We start from the raw sequence: 19643 nt of genomic DNA on the forward strand, positions 1-19643 counted from the left end.
CTGTCGTTTTGTTCCTAGCAGCAATCAAATGATGGCTGTATAGAAAACTAAAGGAGGAGAGGCTCTGGTTTCTTAAAACCATGTTGCAGAACACAGACATGTTAATACGAACATATACAGTGCATCCAGAAAGTATTAAACAAAGTATTGATACATGTGCTGTTTTTCTTTCTTTCTTTCAATTTTACATTGTCAATTATTTTGTCATTATGGGACTCCCACCAGGGCAACTGGTGCTGTGAATTTGGGTAATACAAAAAGTATTGAATTGCATTGAATCTGAGTCTTGTTTCCTCGTGGCGTGGACGGCCAATTAGTCCTGCCACATGTCAATCATAGGATGCACCTACTGCTCACCTGCAGCCTCGTTCTGGCTCACGAGAGCAGCACGTTTCCGCGTGTCTAAGCGCATGGCTCTATCATAATATAGTTCCTTCAGTGTACAGGGCAAAATTAAGACAGAGAAAGATAGTTCGAGCTGGCTCAGAAGAGATGGAAATCTACGGAGACCAGAGATGCGATGCGATCCGCCGCGCTATTAAACAAACGCACTTGTAGCAGCGAGGCTTTTCTCTGCTTCTGCACGGGTTGAGTGCGCGTGCTTGAGTTCTCAAACTGGCAAAAAAAAATTGCCAGTTCGCTCCCCGTGTCACACCCACTGATATTAACTGTAAAACGTATAATTGTATTAAACAATGACACACGGATTCGGCAATGTTGCGTAAACATTTTGGCACAAATGAAAAAAATCCTCTGTTTGCCATCATGACTGCCGCTCTCCAAAGTAAGGGGCTGCGCCGTGGTTTTTAACATGGAAGTAAGCGGAAGTTTTTCAGCTTTTCATTTTAGATCAATTTTGCAATTAAGATGTCCAAAATTTAACATAATGATCAATGGGATTAGAACTATATAGACTGTGTGAAGTAAAAATACTTCAGAAGATTACAGAATCAGCACATAATGGTACGTTTTGCTGTCATTTTAAATCAGACAGTTACAGTTAAGAGCTGTGGTCCCAGGTGTGCACATCAACCACAGCTCTGAAGTCATGACAATAGCCTCACCTCTCTCCTTTCTTTTTTTGTCCCTCTTTTGTTCTCTTTCCCATCCTCTCTCTTTCTTAATTGATGATGGGCTTGTGACCGTGGAGTTTTAAAATGAATTGCTATAAGTGTAAAGTCCTCTCCCCTTCTTCTCTATCCTTCTCCCTCCTATCTTTTACTTCCTCCCTTTTTCTCTTTCTTGCTAACCCTCTCTTTCCCCTTCCCGCACTCTTTTCCTCATTTACCCTTTTCCTTTCTGTTCATCGCTCTTCTCTTCTTTCCCCTCCCTTCTTTCTCCCCTCCTATGCGTGTTTCCCACCTTCTTTTCTACCCTTGTTTCACTATTTTTCAAACCTCTCACTGTCTTTCTTTCTCTCTCCCTCTCTCTCTCTATCCCTTCTCTATTCTCCTTCTCTCTCCTTTCCCCTATCTCTCATTTCCCTTCTCTCCATCTCTGTTTACCTATCTCTCCCCTCCTCTCTCTGCCCCCCCTCTCCTCTGTCACTCCTTCTCTCTTTTTTACCCCTTTCTCTTGTTGTATCTCTATCCCCTTCTCTCTCCTTTTCTCTTTTTGTTGCTACCCTCTGTTTGTCTCCACATCTCTCTCTTTCTCGCTCTTTCTCTCGCTCTCTCTCTGCTCTTTCCCTCCCTCTCTCTGCTCCATCTCCCTCGCTTCTCTTTCTCTCCGCTTTATCTTCTCTTTCTCAATCTCTCTTTCCCCCTTTCTCTTTTTATATCCCTCTTTCTATCTCTCTCTCTCCCTCTCTTCAGTCTTCAGTAACCCTCGGAGGGCTCCAGCACATGTTGAGTATGGATTTATGCTCCGTCCTCTGTCCTGGTGCATCCACCAGAGGACTCACAACAGAATAATGTATGGAATCTACACTGGCTTTTATTATGGGGGAAAAGGCTGGCTGACAGCGTTTGGAACAAGTGACTCACAAAGGAATTCATACCCCTGCAACGTTTCCACATTTTGCCACGTCACGACCATCTGAATGAATCTGGTGAAGGTGCAGGAGGAGCACTTCATGGATAAACACCCAATAGTGCGACCAAGTAGAAGTTCTGTCTTTAGAGCTTGGCGATTGTGATGACCTTTGTGCAGGATTACTCAAATGTGCATAATAATAATTTAAATTACTTAGATTTCATATTTTTCTCTACTTTTACATTGTCAGCTTCTGCATTTCTAATTTTCTTCTACCAGAGAAAAACTTCTGCATAATATTGGTTTTGGCACTAGAGTACAAAACAAATACAAGCGTGTATTTACCATAACTGAATTGTCCAATATGCTTTCAAGTTTATTGTTGTAACATTTGCAAACAAATATTTCCTTCTGTGTTAATGATCCAAAGCACATAAACAAAAGACTTCAAAAAAGAAACTTCTATTAAAATACAAATTAATACATTATGATAAAGCGTAAATAAAACATTAATACAACTAATACTAAGTATACTTTATTGTCCCTGTCTGGAAATGTGTCCTCCGCTTTTGACCCATCCTGTTGTACATGTTGTAGGTTGATTGGAGAAACCAGAGTGCTCAATGGAAACGTAATAAATAACTTTAATTATACGTGAATACATTGTTGTACATTGCTGTCGTCGAAGTACCAAATGTCTTTTTTCAAATAAAAATGCTGATTCAGATGCAAAAAAGAAGTATCACATGAAAAAACTACATAAAGGTGCAATAAGTAACTTTTCATGTGGAGAGTCTGCCAGTGCTGGTCTCCATGGAAATGTTATTGCGTTGCTTCGAATGAGATTTAATTGGCAGCTGGTGTTTTCTTATTTTAATCTTGTGATGCTGTTGACTGCTTAAAAGTACTAACAAACAAAAGTGGACTTAAAGGGAAAATATGATCCATTATTTGTATTGTTATTAGCCTTTAAGCATGTTTTTGAGTACCTTTAGTTTGGTATCTCATGTTTTAGAACAAAACATATGTATGTATATATTTGTAACAAACAAAGTTACATTTGGAGCTCTGCCTATTTCCAACACTGCAAACTTTGTAATTCTCCGTTGCAGCCAGTAGACGACGTCACCACGCTATGCAGTGTACGTCCTGGTCTCAGCACACAGTTATACTGAGCATGATAAGACATAGAAAGTGACAGAAGGAGTCTGGCGAAGATTGGTGCAGGTTTTGGTCCATCTTACGGGTAGTGAAATGCGTAGGTGTGTCTCTGGAGCGTAATCTCTGATTGGTTGCTGCGCTGCGTCGGCCGCAAAAAGTTCAGCTTTGTCCAATTTTTTTGCGTTGGACACTCTGGCTGCTCTGGCCGCTCTGGCCACTCTGGCCACCTTTGTCCAGAGCGTCCAGGACGTCCGACATGCAAACGCCCTGGATTTGAGCGCCCAACGCTCAAAACGCAGGATTCGCGCCACAAAAACGGACTAAAGAAGCTGCAAAAACGCTGGAGGCCCAAGACACATAGGCTTTAAATGTAAACTGGACGTGTTGACACAGCGATGTGAACGCCGCATTAGAGCCACATCAGTTATAGAAACGTCAGTCATCACAGAGCTGCAGAGAGAACTGTTTTTGACAGAAGGAAGAGAGAGGATTTTCTTACCAGGCTTCCACAAACTAGCGCGAATGGAGGTATGTTTGATGAGGGAACAATATTAGAACGTGGTTAAAAGCTAAAAAAAAGTCAATTTTGCATATGTACAACCCGGTGTATGCTACAGGATAATTTTGGCTTCCCAATGTCGTGATTGATGACTTTGGAGTGATTTTTAAGCTGCTGTTCTCTTCATGTGCTCATTACAACTGCATTCTATCATACAGTTATAATGACATAACATAAACATAAAAATCACAGCCACAGCAATAGCAAATAAAACAGAGCACCCGAGGTATAATAGAAAATAGAAAAAGGACAATTATGACTTTATTACTCACCTCTTGTAAAGATAAAAAGTTAAACTGCATCAATTCTCATACAGTTTTCTACAAATTCATGACACCCAGTCCCCAAAACATCACCATTAATCCAGTTTGTTTCTTTCTGTGCAAAATATTTATGTGATCCACGTTTGACTAAATAATAGTCTGTTTGCATTTTTTTTTCTTCTTGTGTTTGAAAATAAAGACTCCTGTAGTATGCATCGGGCTTAAGTAAATAACCTTTACTTTGTTACTTTCCACTACTTGAGCATTGTCTATTACTTCCCTACCAGCTGCTTACTATGGTTAGAATCATACACAAAATCAGCTCAGCGGTCTCTCTCTCTGAATCCTGTTTTCCATTTGCACACTTTGACAGAGATAGACCTTTTGCATCCTGTAGCCTTGTCTAATGAGTGAATTTGGTGAATGACTTGCCCAAAGGAGAAAGTAAGGATTTCTTCCTTATAAATCCCCTGTACCGAGAGCAAAGCCTTGTCGAAATGGCTGAATTCTGCATTTGAGACTAATTATTTATTACATAATGCTTAAATATTAATGACTATTTGGATGCATGGTTGATGATTTATTCTCATGTACTGTAGATTTCAACAGAAACACCTTTACTCATGGGTTAGTGCAAGCTCATATGTGCAGAACAGGAGTGGGATTCAATGATGGGTTATGAACTTGAAAATGTAAAAGTATGGCCACAGCTACTGGATTTAATGTCTTGTTTATATGTATGATAATAATACAATAATACTAGCAATGCAGCAGCCAGGAAAGGCAGAGGTTCTGGCAAAGGTGGGTAGAACATTTACTAATGTACACTTAAGTAGTATACAAACACTGTACTATTTGAATGTGTAAAGGTAACCCAGTATGGTGGTATTCTGGTAATAGCACTCCTACTTGATTAAAGGGTTTGTTTACCTTACACACTGTAGGTTTACATGTTTTGGCCCATAGGCTTTGTTTGACAGAAAAGTAGAGTATGGAAAAAAAAAGTCAATCAGACTTAATTTGTTTAGAGCTGCCCCCAGATACGAAATAAACATGATCAAATCTAATACAACTATTTCTGAAAACACTATTCTTAGTTACAAACACATTGTAAATGAAGTCCACGTTGTTGTTGTTGTTGTTGTTGTTGTTGTTGTTGTTGTTATACATATTGGTGTTTTGAAAGAAAGCAGAATGAGCCTCATATGAGTCTCTCATGAATGTGTTGCCAGTTTCAATGCTAGTGATACTCACAGTACGTCTCAAATATATCAAAATCATTGTATTAAATGTTAATTTGAGGCAACCACTGTCTTGATTTTGAGCGTTACAATATTTCATTGAATTTAATTGAAATACTCTTACTGAGTAAAATTAGCTACTCTACCAATCTCTGTTTCCTAACTGAGCCCAGTGACTTCTGGTCAGGAGTACCTTGCTGGAAGATGACTTTATCGTTCATAATCAAAGGTACAATATCATGGGGAACATACAATCATCTCATTTCAAATGTATCATCATTTGAATTATTAAAATCAGTTGAAATAGTTGTTGATTTATGAAATATCTTTGGATGGCCGGATAAAGAAATGCACAATGTGATTTTGGGTCTTCTTCCATTCAGAACCACTATTGTACAGTACACTGAAATGAATTTGGCCCTGAGAATAGGCCAAAAGCAGCATATCACACACAGATATCTGAAAGCGAAACATTTCGGATAAATCCTGCTGAACACAAAGCTACAAAGATGAAGACATCAAACCCAATTTTGATGAAATGTATAAAGGACATGTTCTGTATATTTTTTAAAGCTTATCTTTTTGAGTTTTCCACACAAAGCTGTTATAAAAGTCATTTTAAAACCCCACCAGAGCTGTCTGTTGATGTGAATATCCCTGGCAGCTGCGGCAGAGAAGGAACTGCTCCGTGCGAAATGCCTCCGCTGTGAGTGGTATTCCGTGAACCAGGAGAAGTCAAATGCATTGTTAGCTTGAGGGAGGGATTGCTTTAATAAAATGATGTGTGCTTCCAACATTCAAAGAGCAGCCAGGGCATTGCCATCACTTTGTAAGCGAGTTGTGTAAAGTTTAAGCGATGTTTTGTTAAAAATGTCAGTTATTCTGGAATTATGGCCAACTGCTTCTAATCCTGCCACAGTTGCAGTTCGACGAGGAGGTTAGCACCCGGTCATGGAGGGTATTTTTAGGACTTTGAATCCAGTGGCAGGATGGCGGCGAAGTCTCTTAACACCAGCCAAGCCAAAATAGGAGATTTGGATTTGGAAAGGTTTTCCACTGTTTCTGAAAAAATAAGATAAGTCAATAAGCTGCAGTGTAAAGGGCAAGTCAATGTTCTGACTACAGCATTTATAAACAGACTTAAGATAATTTAGCGCCGGTCTTATCATTTTAAAAAGGAAGATTAATGCATGTACGATGAGGCAGCGGCTCTAGCCGATGCTGCCATTGTGCCCTGAGGCAAGACACTTCACCCACATTGCCTACATATTAATGCGATTTGCGTGCATGTAAGTTAATGGTCGAAAGGGCCGATGGTGCAGCCTCGCTTCGATTCATTATTTGTTTATTTGTTCGGGACAGTGCATGTCAAGGAACATACATGATGTACAGTACATAATGTAAACACGCCAGGATTGTAGCCATGGGCTAATTTCCATCCATTGTCTCGCATTCCATCTCACAAACACAGGCAATTAAATCTCTTTTGCAACGCCCAAAATCACAACAGCAGTTGCCCCAAAGGGCGGCAATGTAAACAGATTAAACAATGTTCCTAGGTATTTAGCAATGTCCCAGCATTCCGTCCCAAATGTCCCAAAGTCCCCTGCCCTTAGACCTTCTTTTTCGGCAAGGAAAAACTACCAAACCTCTTTGGGATCAAATAAAAACCTTGATGAAGGAGAGATCTGACTCCCTCGGATGGGCAGGCAGCACTCTCCACCAGTGTACTTGGACACTCAAAGCAAAGTGTGTGAAGTCTTGCCTAAGGACACAACGACGGTCTCCCCCTGCTTAGCTTCTATAAGGTGACGAGATCGGCATTGATCAAGTTGGTAATAATGTAATGTCAACTGTTTTGGGTGTCTTACTATATAAATACAATGAATACAATTCAAATGATGTGTATTATATATATATATAGACATCTCATGGTATGTATTTGAAGTATTGTTTCCTCCATGTGTTTATTTTCCCCGAATGTACTTACGATGTGCACAGTCCAAAACCAAAGTCTAACAATTAGAACAAAAATTTAAAATCTCTTGCATTTGTAACACGTGGGCTAATAGTATATTATTATACTCTCTTTAATTCTATTTCCACACAAAGTAGAATTGCTTTAGGTTAAAGGTGCACTATGTAACTCTCCACCACATGCTTAACTCCATGGGTTAGGGTTAGGGTTAGGTCCACTGCAGGATGACGGTGCGATCGCAGCTGCCTCAGGTGAATACTGCCGTTGTGTCCTTAGGCAAGGCACTTGAACTCATTGATGTAAAGTGCTTTGAGTGCCTAGACGGTAGCAAAGCACCATAAATGTACCATTTATGTTGTACAGCATGTCACTAAAGACAAAAAAAGTTGCCTTGTGGGCTTTGTGTGGTGAAAGTCCACCTTTCAAACTCGAGCAGCGGCAGCTTGAACTGACTCAGGTGTGTTTGAATGAGAGCTGATTCGCAGAGACATCATTATTACTTAAAAATACTGTCACATCATATTAGCATTACATGTCAGCAGTTTATTCAGATTGAGAACTGTGTCACACATTGGATATGATGAACCAGCAAAATAAAATAGCTTGGCTCGTCAGCTTCTAAACTTTATTTTCAATAGATGGTCTAAAAAGCTCATGTAAAATGATAATTAATGTATGCTGTGAGAAGCTACGCTCTATGAAGATTCTGCTTGGCGACAGCAAAACAGCCTTACAAACAGACGTCTTTGTGCTTTAAATTATGTTGTAATGTTGCATCATCATAAAAAACATACCTGGAGTTGTGTTTTGTTGTAATCCTACAATTTTAATGAAGCTACTTTGTGTTTTTAAAGTTCATAGAGCTTCACCAGACTTGTTATCATGATGTCAGCACTCAATTTGTCTCCAATGCACAGTTTAGCCTTTTTATAACAGCTACCTTGTTAGCTTCATACAAACAACCTCACTTTTCAGCGTGAATGCAGATGTAGTCCTTGCACTCTTTACTGGCAACTTTCTGTATCAACAAATGTCATGCCAACCAAGGTTTTGACTTAATTTAATGATACATTGATTTATAAGAGACATAAGATTCTACATTAACTTTTTATTATGGTTTCCCATTATCATTAAGCTGAATTCAGAGTGATCCCTGCATGTTTGAGTAATTATTGTGGTCCTGCCTTCGAGGTGGCATTACCTAACCCAGTTTTCCCGTACCCGCGATACATAACCACAGCTCTCCATTTCTTTCCCTAAAGAAAGAACACGTCGGGTTCAACAGTGTTGCATGGCCAATATCTGAACCATCAGTATGGTCCACAATTGCGGCACTTTATTGTGTTGATTTCCACAATGATAAAGGGGCAGATGGAAATCATCCATCCATCTTATTCCGCTGGGTCTCGGGGGCAGCAGTCTAAGCCGGGAACCCCAGACTTTCCTCTCCCCAGACACTTCCTCCAGCTCCTCCAAGGGGATCCCGAGGCGTTCCCAGGCCAGCCGAGTGACATAGTCCCTCCAACGTTTCCTGGGTCTTCCCCGGGGCCTCCTCTCGGTGGAAATCAGTGTAGCAGTGTTGTTAGTGTGTCATAGATTATAGTATATACCAGATAAAAGCACAATCTTGTTTAAATTATACTACATACAAAACCAAGTGTCTATTTTTCCAAAGTAATTAAAAACACCCCAATAATGCCTTTGGAGAAGAGAATTGGATGTTTAGTCATTGTTTATCACTTAAACTCATGAGCATGAGTTGGCTTGCTAAAGTGAGAATCATTTTTTTGTTTTTAAATTAGGGTTTTAGCATCCAGGCTTCCATCCAGTTTTATAAGTATCAAAGATATGTTTAATTGCACATTTAGTTTCATTCAAAAGTCGAAGTTGCTCCACTCCAGCTCCGATTCACTGCTTTCCATTGCCACCTGCTATTCCTGGCATGATAAATCCGACTGCGTCATGTCCTTTTCCAATGACATAAATGGGATAAATCTTTACCACATCCCTTCAAACATGCATATCACACTCAAATGTGTCTTTGTATGTCGTACTTATCCCCCTTGTGGCCGTCTGTCAACTCTGCGCAATGATGTAAAAGTAACGTGGGATTGAAAGAACAAGAAAAGGAAGCTGATTCTCCTGCTCGAGGGAGGAAACTCTCTTCTCATAACTCTGCAGGGCTGGCAGGCTTGGCTGCTCTCAATGTGCTTGTAACATCCACACGCTAAAATGTAACTGATGTCTCGCCTGAACAACTCGAATTATCTCCTAGCATATACGCGGCCTTTTGCAAGAATCTGACATTTTCAGTTTTTTTTTACATTAAATCATTCTCTCCGCTCCACTAGGGATTTAGAACGACATGTGATTTAAGTTCCACTGTGTACAAGAAGGAGCATGACAGAATAGTGGGGTAAAGCATGTACAAGACATTGACCTTCATAAAGTCTAGTTCAACTGTCAGGGAGTTTTAGCGCCTGTTGAGGCTGAACCAGAGGGATAAGAAGGTGAAAATGGGGATTTGGCATGGAAAGGGTGGGATGGAAGCACATTAGGGAGAAGAGTACAATGTTAAGTCCATTAAGTATTGTATTTACACAGCCAAATGTGAACCATGCAGGCATTTCTTTATTTATTTTTAATGCTAATGTTAATGTTAATGTTAATGTTAAAGGTGGTATGGACAATTTTTTATTATATTTCCTCGTGGCGTGGATAAATCATTTGTCCTGCCACGTATCAATCATAAAACGCACCTATCGCTCACCTGCAGCCGCGTGCGCTTCGTGCCCACGTTTCTGCGTGCCTAAGCGCATGGATCTATCATAATATAGTTCCCTCAGTGTACGGGGTAAAAGGAAGACGGAGAAAGATAGTTCGAGCTGACGCAGAAGTGGACAGAAATCTACGGGAGACGAGAGATGCGATGCGCTCCGTTGCGCTAATAAACAAACGCACGTGTGTGTTGTATCAGTCCACACGGGGGAGTGCGCATGCGCACTTCCACCTTTGTTCTCAAATCTCAAATTTTGTATTTTTATTTTTATTTTACACAACTCATACTGCTATAACAGACATGAACAAGTAAGTCATGACATTGCACGTTTCTATGGAGATAATGATGACTTTGATGATGATGAAAAACTTGCCTTCTCCCTGTGAGCTGACTCGCCTCTCAGATCTGACCTTGCTTGTCTCCACAGACATGGGCAAGTTTAATTTCATGCTGAGGAATATTGCCAGTTACAGCCGTCCTGTTGTAAAGACTAGATTGTTATACCCAGCTACAGGGGAGCTGTGTATTAGCATGTGTCCGTATCTTCCACCTTCAGATGGCAGCAGCGAGGCTCAGTGTGAAGGATGGTATTATCACTGGACCATGGTGTGTCGGCTCCTGTCACACACACCGACGCGTTCTGGACAGCTGCTGAGGTCACTCACATAATAAAGTCCTCCACCAGAGCAGGGAGCCCCGTAAACTGTGTCCAATGTAAACACAGGTGATCTGTTCTCATAAAGAGCAGGAGATAGGGAGCATTACATTGAAAGAAAAAAGCTGTTTGATGTACATTTTGTTTATGGGGAAACCCTGATACAATTCCCGATAATGAGCAATAAAACCCCACCCTCTTTTGTGCTGCATACATGAGTTTGGATATTGTATGCAGTAGTAAATTATATTGAAATTTGAAGCTGTTTCCCTTTGGAAAAGCCTTGTGAAGCTGACACTCTGAAGTTTTGGCCCTGTCTGTTTTAATTGTAAATGATAAGAGGGAAAATCCGATTTCAAATGCTTCTTAGATTTTTGGGTGAATATAAGAAGGAGTAAAGCTGCTGGGTGTCTTGAAGATCCCCATTTCAAAACTGAAAATTAGATTTAGGGACTATTTAGGGAATATAAAAGTCCAGACGGAATGCATATAAAAGGCCTATTAATTAATATCAAACATATGTATGTATGTATTTATGTATGTATGTATGTATGTTTATTATGTTGTGCACAAATAGGAGGATTATAGCCTTCCCTTTATAGTACAAAATGTTTAAAAGGTAGTCATCTGGACAGTATTTTCGACAATCTCAGGCCCAGGAGCTTGATACTTTTCCCTTTTATAAGTTTTATAAGTTGACAAAGGGAAATAAAAGAAGAAGTCTGAATTTTAAGGAGTGAAAATTAGATGTCTTGTATAAGTATTTGCACAGTTTTAGCAGGTTATCGGCGCAGTATGACAGCAACCTTAATGTAAGAAAACGAATTAGATACGTTTGTGATCTTAACAATTAATGTGTTGTCAGGTGGCATTTGCTAAAACACATCTCATATCTATTTACCTAATTACTTAATTCATCTTATGATCTTCAATATTTTGGCTAATGTTTAGTTCTATTTGTTTTTTTTGAGTTAATAATTGCTCCATCCTCTGTGTGTCTCTGTCCGTGGTGCTGAATGATCTGGTGTCGTGGGAGGATGCAGGATGCTAGGCGAGAGAAAGCAGGTCTGCACGGTCTGTGTCAGAATGTCAGGCAATATATTTGTGTTCTGCTGAGAGTCTCTTTACATACAGACTGGTGGAGGTATAATATTCTTACAAATGTGTTACTTTTACTTCAATGTAAGCATCTGTTTTCATTTAACTTTTGGAACATAGCCCTTAGTTTATCCAACATGAATTTTACCATTCTCAATCAAAAGCAGAGAGCGTGTGGTTAGATTTGTTTGCAAAATTCCTCCTATAAATCCAGTATTTCTAAAACTGTATTTTTTAGCTTGGAAGAAAATATCATCTTATATATATCCTTATGGTTTAAAAGTACACAACATTTAAATATCATGTATCGATAACTTTTGTAGTCTTCCAAAGAAGGATATAAGGTGGTATTCCTGCAATTCTCAAAAAAATGGCTGTTACCATGGAAATTCACCATGTAGGTTTGCTTAACATCCATAGAGATGCATAAGCCAAAATAAAATAAATGTATCACTCAAACGTAGAAAAAGCTTCAGTTGTAGTCATCTGGACTCAGTTTGAAAAAATAGACGTTTCGACTCTCATCCAAGAGTCATTGTCAATAAAAGAATTTAGATCGAGAACTCCGATAGTTCAGGACCTCAGAGCGCCGTGCATCTCCATCTTGAAGCCTCTAATCACTCGTTTGAAGACGGTGATGTGAAGGTTTTAAGCAGGGAGAAAAGATGGTTTGAAAGAGGAGTCAAGGAAGCTATTTTTGTTAAAAAAGAAAGACCTTCTTTAAACAGAAATGGAGGGCTAAGGTTTAATCTTCCTGTTATTTATAATGGGTTACTGAACCCCTGGAAAGGTAGAGGACATTTAGATGCTAATCAGGTACTCAGGGTGGTTGAGCCAGGGTCTCACAAAGACAAAGAGGATTCTAATAGCCCATTAAGATTCTGAATAGGCTAGCTCGGTAGATACAAGGGGGGAGTTTCTGTTGAAACAAACAACTCTTTCTACTTCAGGAAGGCTCCTCCCAATGGGCGGGTCTTACCACAGAACAGTATTAATATCGGAGTTCTAGATCTAAATTCTTTTATTGACAATGACTCTTGGATGAGAGTCGAAACGTCTATTTTTTCTAACTGAGTCCAGATGACTACAACTGAAGTTTTTTCTACTATGGAACACGCCTGGACGAATGAGGGATTACACCGACGTATCACTCAAACATTTGAATGATGTTAAATAATAATAATGTCTTAAATCCTGCACTGGTTTAATTTTGTAATTATTGCAGCCTCGAACTGTTACCTTCATTACTAAAACCTGATCTTGTCTGTCTCCTCAGATTCATCTCCAACACCACATTTGAGGGCCAGAGTGGTCTCATTTCCAAAGAGCCCGGGACCCAAAACATCCACTCCGAAGCGCATCACTACATCTGGTCGCTGCAGCTGGACCCTCTAGGACAGCCCACATGGACCCGGCTAGGGCGCTGGCGAAGGGGCGAGGTTCTCAAGGACCAGGGGGCTTGGCCTGGACACCACAGCTCAGGGGGAGGCGGCGACTGGAGACGATCCACCCGGCTGCACATGAGGGTGGTCACGTTGGTGGAGCATCCGTTCGTCTTCACCCGGGAGGTGGACGGGGATGGCCATTGTCCCGCGGGCCAACTGTGTCTTGACCCACTCACCAATGAAACCTCGGTTCTGCAAGGCCTTTTTCAAAACCTGGCCGAACCTAATGGATCTGTACCGACCGAGCTGAAAAAATGCTGCTATGGATATTGTGTTGATCTGCTGGAGAAGCTAGCTGAAGACATGGGGTTCACCTATGACCTCTACATTGTGGGCGATGGGAAGTACGGAGGCTTCAAGAACGGGCGCTGGACAGGATTGGTGGGGGATCTTCTCAGTGGAGCTGCTCATTTGGCCGTGACATCCTTCAGCATTAACTCAGCCAGGAGTCAAGTAATAGACTTCACGTCTCCGTTCTTCTCCACCAGCCTGGGCATCCTGGTCAGTAACTACCTCACTATCGTAAAGTTTCTGCTGTGTCATTTTTCTGGTGGTGTCTGGAGTCTGTTACCTGCTTCTCGCCTATTGTTTTGCCAGGAATCGTCCACAGAATGGCAATAAACGTAATTGATAAACATTTAATTTACCAATAATTAAACCTGTTTTCTTACTAAGACCCCTTCGTCTTATGAGGTTTTTTAGTTCTTCCTATAATTTATCCTAAAGGTTTTTTTTTTACAGACTTGAGTTTTTTTGTTTTTCATACCTGACTGTTTTCCCTGCTCGCTCACTGTCTTCTTCAGAGAGGTCACGTAATGTTGCTGTGACGTGTCTTTGTCAGCTGATTTACACAGGACCAGATCCCGTGTGTGAGAGTAAAAGGCCCCCTCATTCCACTCTACAGTCCTAAGTAAATCAGCTAAACACGTCACATAAGACATTCTAAAAGGTTCTTTATACAGACCAGTTGTATTGGCCACTTTTCCAAATGTTCTCCAATCAAACTTATTTAAGATTGCCGTTTTTAGCTGTGGCTCTGATCTTTTGTGGCTCATGTTACACTGTGGCCCCTCCTCTACCTCTCGCAGTCATTGACCTCACCTCAACTCTGCCCGATTGGTATGCTGCTGACTCGTATCAATATAACAGTTTTATTACTGCGAGCCTTTGGTTATTGGGTTGTAATGCAATTCCCTGTATAGGCTGAGAGCTACAGCTTTGTGGAGTGACCCTATTACAGCAATATTAGTCTAGTGCCTGATCTCACTGGCCGGCAGCTTTAAAGAAGCAGGGAATCAGTCTGAAATCTGTTGCACTGAACTTGACAAAAGTTAAAAAGCATTTGGTGAAAGTGAAAAAACATTTGGTGAATGTCTTTGTTTTTCTATGTCTTGCAAAGCTTTTAAAAGCTACTTGAATTCAGAACTCGTATTAATTCATCATGAAAAGGAAAACCATTAACTAATAGGGCATGTCACAATATAAAATAATATTTTTATGTTAAGGTTAGTCTATTCACTTTAATCATCACAATATTCACTATTATAGACACCAGAACCAAACACAAGTTACATTCTTAATGAACTTGTTACATCTTGCATTAAATGTCTTACTTTTGCTTCTCAGGTTATTATTGGTTATGGTTATGGTTATTAAAATATTTTTAGTACATACCATTTTATTGTGACCTCTGTAATATAAATAGAGAAATAGAGCTTCAGACAAAGCAGACCTTCCAAAGAAATTTTGATGACAATACAGCCAATATTATACATATAGTACATTCTATTCCACGTTTTATTCACGGTACCATTTTTTGCCCCTCTAGTTTAGGACTATCGGTAAATACAGTTGCTCTGCAGTCTTGTGTTTCTTTTCCAGCTTTGGTCCATTGCACATTCACACCACATTCCCAGGCCACTCCAGGGCTCCCATGCAATCAAACCCAGACCTCCGATTCCAAGGTGACCAGAGTTCACGTGTTATGTCCACACCGAGCCTTCATGTCTCCAATAACAAAACAATCGTGTGTGCAAATGAACCAGAGAGAGATTTTTCATTTATATGCAAATTGAGAAAATTGATCTACGTTTCCCAAGACTGATTAAAAGCAACAACTGGGTTTAAAGCCAGGGACAGTATTCAGTAGTGTGTTTTGTAATTCTGTAAGGTCCAATTCTCATTTTTAATAAGTCAAATAAACTGCCATGTTTTGCTACCCAAACCACATGATTGCATGATCAGAACCTGTTAGCGCTGCGGGGCTGTCCTCGATCATGTGACCTTGAAAAAAGGTGAGATTCTCAGCTGTAAGGCCTTCAACACCTATGATTATAACAAGAATATGGTTAGCGGACCAAACAGAGAAGTTGTGAGTCCTGCGGTTGTGCCATCTGAATTATGATTGGCTGCATTATTGGCTGATTCATTTTTTTAGTACCATCTAAGTAGCATCGCCCCTGTAAAATGTACTCTTCTAAATGCAGTCTTATTAATACATTTAATTTGTTTTGATATCATTATTAGGCCCAAGCCGAGAATTGAGGGGCGAGGGACTTGTTAAAATTGTATCCGGGGGCTGAAAAAACACAAAAATCGTGTGGTAAACAAGGCCGAATATGCCCGTGAGTGGTATTGAAAATTAGAGCTCAGTGAGTTCTAATTTTGAGTGAAGATTCTGTGAAAAAATATTGAAGTGCATTGAAGTGCTGACAAAAGTGCACCTTGTCATACTTGGCATCTCCTCCTACAGTTTTCATCGAAAAACGTCACATTTTTAAGACACAAAACCCATGAGCAATGAAATGTTATCAGTTTGAAGCTGATACATCTACGTCATCGTGAATTTTAAACAAAATTGCAATTTAAAAAAAAAAAAAAAAAAACATTTCGGGAACATTTTGTAGAGCATTTGTGGAGATTTTCAAGCTGAACGCGCTGATATGCAAATGTGGCTATCTCTTAAAATGGCTCTCTAGCGCCCTCTCCAAATTTGATTTTCAAAAATTCATAAAAGCGTTCTGGTTTACAAGCATTTTGAATGGATGAACACATTTACTTTGATGTAGACAAATTAAATTAGGCACAGACATCCTTCACTAGCAAGGACCACAACCCCAGCTACGACGCAAAGTGTTTATTGACTGAAACATGATCAACACGAGGATGCAGTTTTGGGCTGTTGGCTTCCGGGCCTCGATACCCTCATCTAGGACATACATTAGAATGACAATTTGATGAGGGGGAGAGGGAGGGGCACAGAGTCACAAATGCTGATGTGTGTGACCTGGATCCCTAAATAGTGTAGCTACAGTGGCCGAGTGGTTAAGGTGCAGCACACATATGCCAGGCTCTATGTGCAGTGTTGTGAGTTTGATTCCTGACTCCGACTATTTCCTGCATGTCCTTCCTTCTCTCTCATCCCCCATTTCATTCTCATCTGTCCTGTCCAATAAAGCATACGAACCAAAAATCTTTAAAAAATAAAAACTTAAGATAACAAACTATCTTAATTTCTTGCAATTTTAAACAAAAACACCAATGATGTCATTCCTCTAGCTGCAAGTTTTTTACCCTGGCAACCAGACAAATATGGTAATATTTGCATTTTGGTTCACAAGCATTTTGAATAAGATGAAGAAATGTGCTTTCTCATAAACAGTTGAAATTTGGCACATATATTCCCTATTTTCAAGGTATGTCGTTCCATTTAAGAGAAATAAAAACAAATCCACAGTAAAACAAAAAAGTATCTACTGTTAAATGTATCAGGTGGAACATTACAAGTTGCAGTTACTGTGCTTTTGCTTTGTATCACAGATGAATTTGTAATTACTGCAAATTTAACATACCAATTCCTCAAAAACGAGTAGCACCATAAAACATCACCTACAACTTATATGAAGCTATAACAGCTACAACTCAATTTTGACAGAATGTGCACTGCATTGTTACTTTGCAGGGCAGCATGACTATGAGCAGAGCAGAAAGGTTACATAGTCTACCTTTAAAGCAACGTGTGATTCTTTCATTGACTGAGGTTCCTCCTTCCTCTCCAGGTGCGAACCCAGGACACGGCTGCTCCCATCGGGGCCTTCATGTGGCCTCTGCACTGGTCCATGTGGCTGGGGATCTTTGTCGCTTTGCACGTCACCGCTGTGTTCCTCACGCTGTACGAATGGCACAGCCCGTTTGGCATGACGCCTCGTGGACGTAACCGTGACAAAGTCTTCTCCTTCTCCTCTGCTTTGAATGTGTGCTACGGCATTTTGTTTGGACGTACTGTGGCCATTAAGACCCCAAAGTGTTGGACGGGCCGCCTGCTGATGAATCTATGGGCCATCTTCTGTCTGTTCTGCCTGTCCACCTACACGGCCAACCTGGCTGCTGTGATGGTGGGGGAGAAGACATATGAGCAGTTATCAGGGATACACGACCCAAAGGTACTGGATATTTTGGAAATCAAGCTAAAACAAGCACAACATGGTAATTATGGTATTTCGCTCTGGGGTAGCATGGCAGAAATATGGCTGCCATTCTGCCACCACCAGTCACACTATCATATACTTCATTCATACAAAGGTAAAATAGGAGGAGTATTGCTCAAAAAACAGCAGTATTTAATGCAACACAGGTCTCATATATGAAGTCAAGTCATATATTATAATAATAGTTATAGTATGATGCCCAAAGTCCCTTGACAGTTTTGTGTATTATTCACTAACTCCATACAGCTGTCAATCTGCACATTGGCCTCTCCGACTACAGTCACTCACTTACTCACTCAAAGCACATACACATATACTGTAGGTAAAGAACATGGAGAAGGATTCGTACACCTTTGTAGACACTATACTAAGCCACAGCCATTATCTAAGTATCATCTTAATATTGTCTGGATTTGGTCTCTCAAAACTGTTTTTGTTTTGTTCTTTCAAAAGCACTTTTTTATTGTAAGTCTTAATACAAAGTGGGGGAACAAGACGAAACGAGGCACGAGATTGGGTCCAAGACGAGATGTCATGACATAATTAATTAAGTTTGTCACACAATGATTTATTTAGGCTATGATTGCAGGGCTGCTCTTTTGAATTACTGCTTCAAAAACGATACTCACATGTGATTTGTCCAATACACACATGGGGGGATCTGTCATGAGATCATTTTGTTTCCAATATTGTGTCAATAATATCTTGCAAGATCCTGTGACTCGAAGCTTATGACTTGTCCCATCTCGATTAACAAACCTTTTAAGCTCTCTAACTTCCTTAAATGTCTAAAATGTCCCTCGTGCAAATAAAGTTAATAATTGTTCTTACAACTGCACACAAGTGAAAAAATAAACTAATATATTTTCCTGAGCTTTCTCAAGGTGCCTTTTTGTTCTTTCTTGCAGTTGCACCATCCCTCTCAGGGGTTTAGGTTTGCCACAGTGAGAGAAAGCAGCGCTGAGGACTACCTCAAAAAGAGTTTCCCCGAAATGCACGAGTACATGAGGAGATACAACGTCCCGGCCACTCCAGATGGCATCCACAACCTCAAGTAAGATCAAAACTTTGCATATATGCAGTCACTTTGATACTGAAATGAAGTTCAAATGTTTATGCTTCAGATTTTAGTTACAAATCCAAGTGTTCCCTAGTTTCACCATTTTGCTGATTTTACGATATAACATTTTAAAAGACATGACAATGCTTTCACTTTGTTAAAATAATGTTTAAATTATCTTTCCCACAAATTGTCATTTGACTTGAAAACTATGATAAATATTTACCACATATGCCATCTCACCAAAGAAAATGATAATTAGAATGTACTTTACAGTATATGCACTTTAAGTTTGGTGCTGTGCCCATTTGTTGAACATTGAATGAAGTGTTGTATTTGCATCTACACTTTTCCTCCCCATCACGATGAACAAATACCGGTACTCGATTAAGAATGATTCAAGCTGAGTAACTACTTAATAAGGGGTAATTGTTCTTTATGAATCGAGTATTTGTTAATGCTCTATTAATCCTATTAAAAAGTATAGTTCTAGTATAGTTCTAATAAAGTTATCAACAAATCATGATTAGCCTGTTAAAGGACTGTTACTGTATGGATCTGCCAGGCAAACTTATAGTTACATCCATCACATGAAAAAATGCGTAAATGAGCCATGAAATTGCTTTGTAAACATTTTTGAAGATTACACACTAAATTTGTACTTTTAACCTCTGACCACACGTTCTTCAGTTCTTTGTGGTTTGATGACACATTCCTCAACGGTGACTTTATCTGTCTCAACCAAACATTTGTGTGAAACATCATTGAGTATTCCGATCTACCCCGAACAAGTTACTATATCTTTTTAATCTCTTTCGAATTGTCTTTTCTTGTCATCAACTGAAAAGCAGCTTCTCTCTGTGGGATAATAAGTCAAGGCTTTGTGTCCGGACAAAAATGTCCCGCTGTTGTTTGTGTCACTCGCTGCTCGTTTGCATTCAGT

At 39.9% G+C, this 19643-nt stretch overlaps 1 protein-coding gene across 1 annotated transcript in view; it reads left to right on the forward strand.

Moving 5' to 3' along the window:
* Positions 1-19643, forward strand: part of grin3a (glutamate receptor, ionotropic, N-methyl-D-aspartate 3A) — a 74360-nt gene that overhangs the window by 27111 nt on the left and 27606 nt on the right. The window contains exons 3-5 of the mRNA XM_072455224.1: positions 12985-13654; positions 17212-17595; positions 18549-18694. Of these exons, the coding sequence (XP_072311325.1) occupies positions 12985-13654; positions 17212-17595; positions 18549-18694 (1200 nt within the window). The remainder of the gene's footprint in view (positions 1-12984; positions 13655-17211; positions 17596-18548; positions 18695-19643) is intronic.

The sequence above is a fragment of the Eucyclogobius newberryi genome, unplaced genomic scaffold, assembly GCF_026437365.1.
Source record: "Eucyclogobius newberryi isolate DKJ021-1_F unplaced genomic scaffold, fEucNew1.0.hap1 SCAF_2, whole genome shotgun sequence".
In the NCBI taxonomy this organism is placed as follows: domain Eukaryota; kingdom Metazoa; phylum Chordata; class Actinopteri; order Gobiiformes; family Gobiidae; genus Eucyclogobius; species Eucyclogobius newberryi.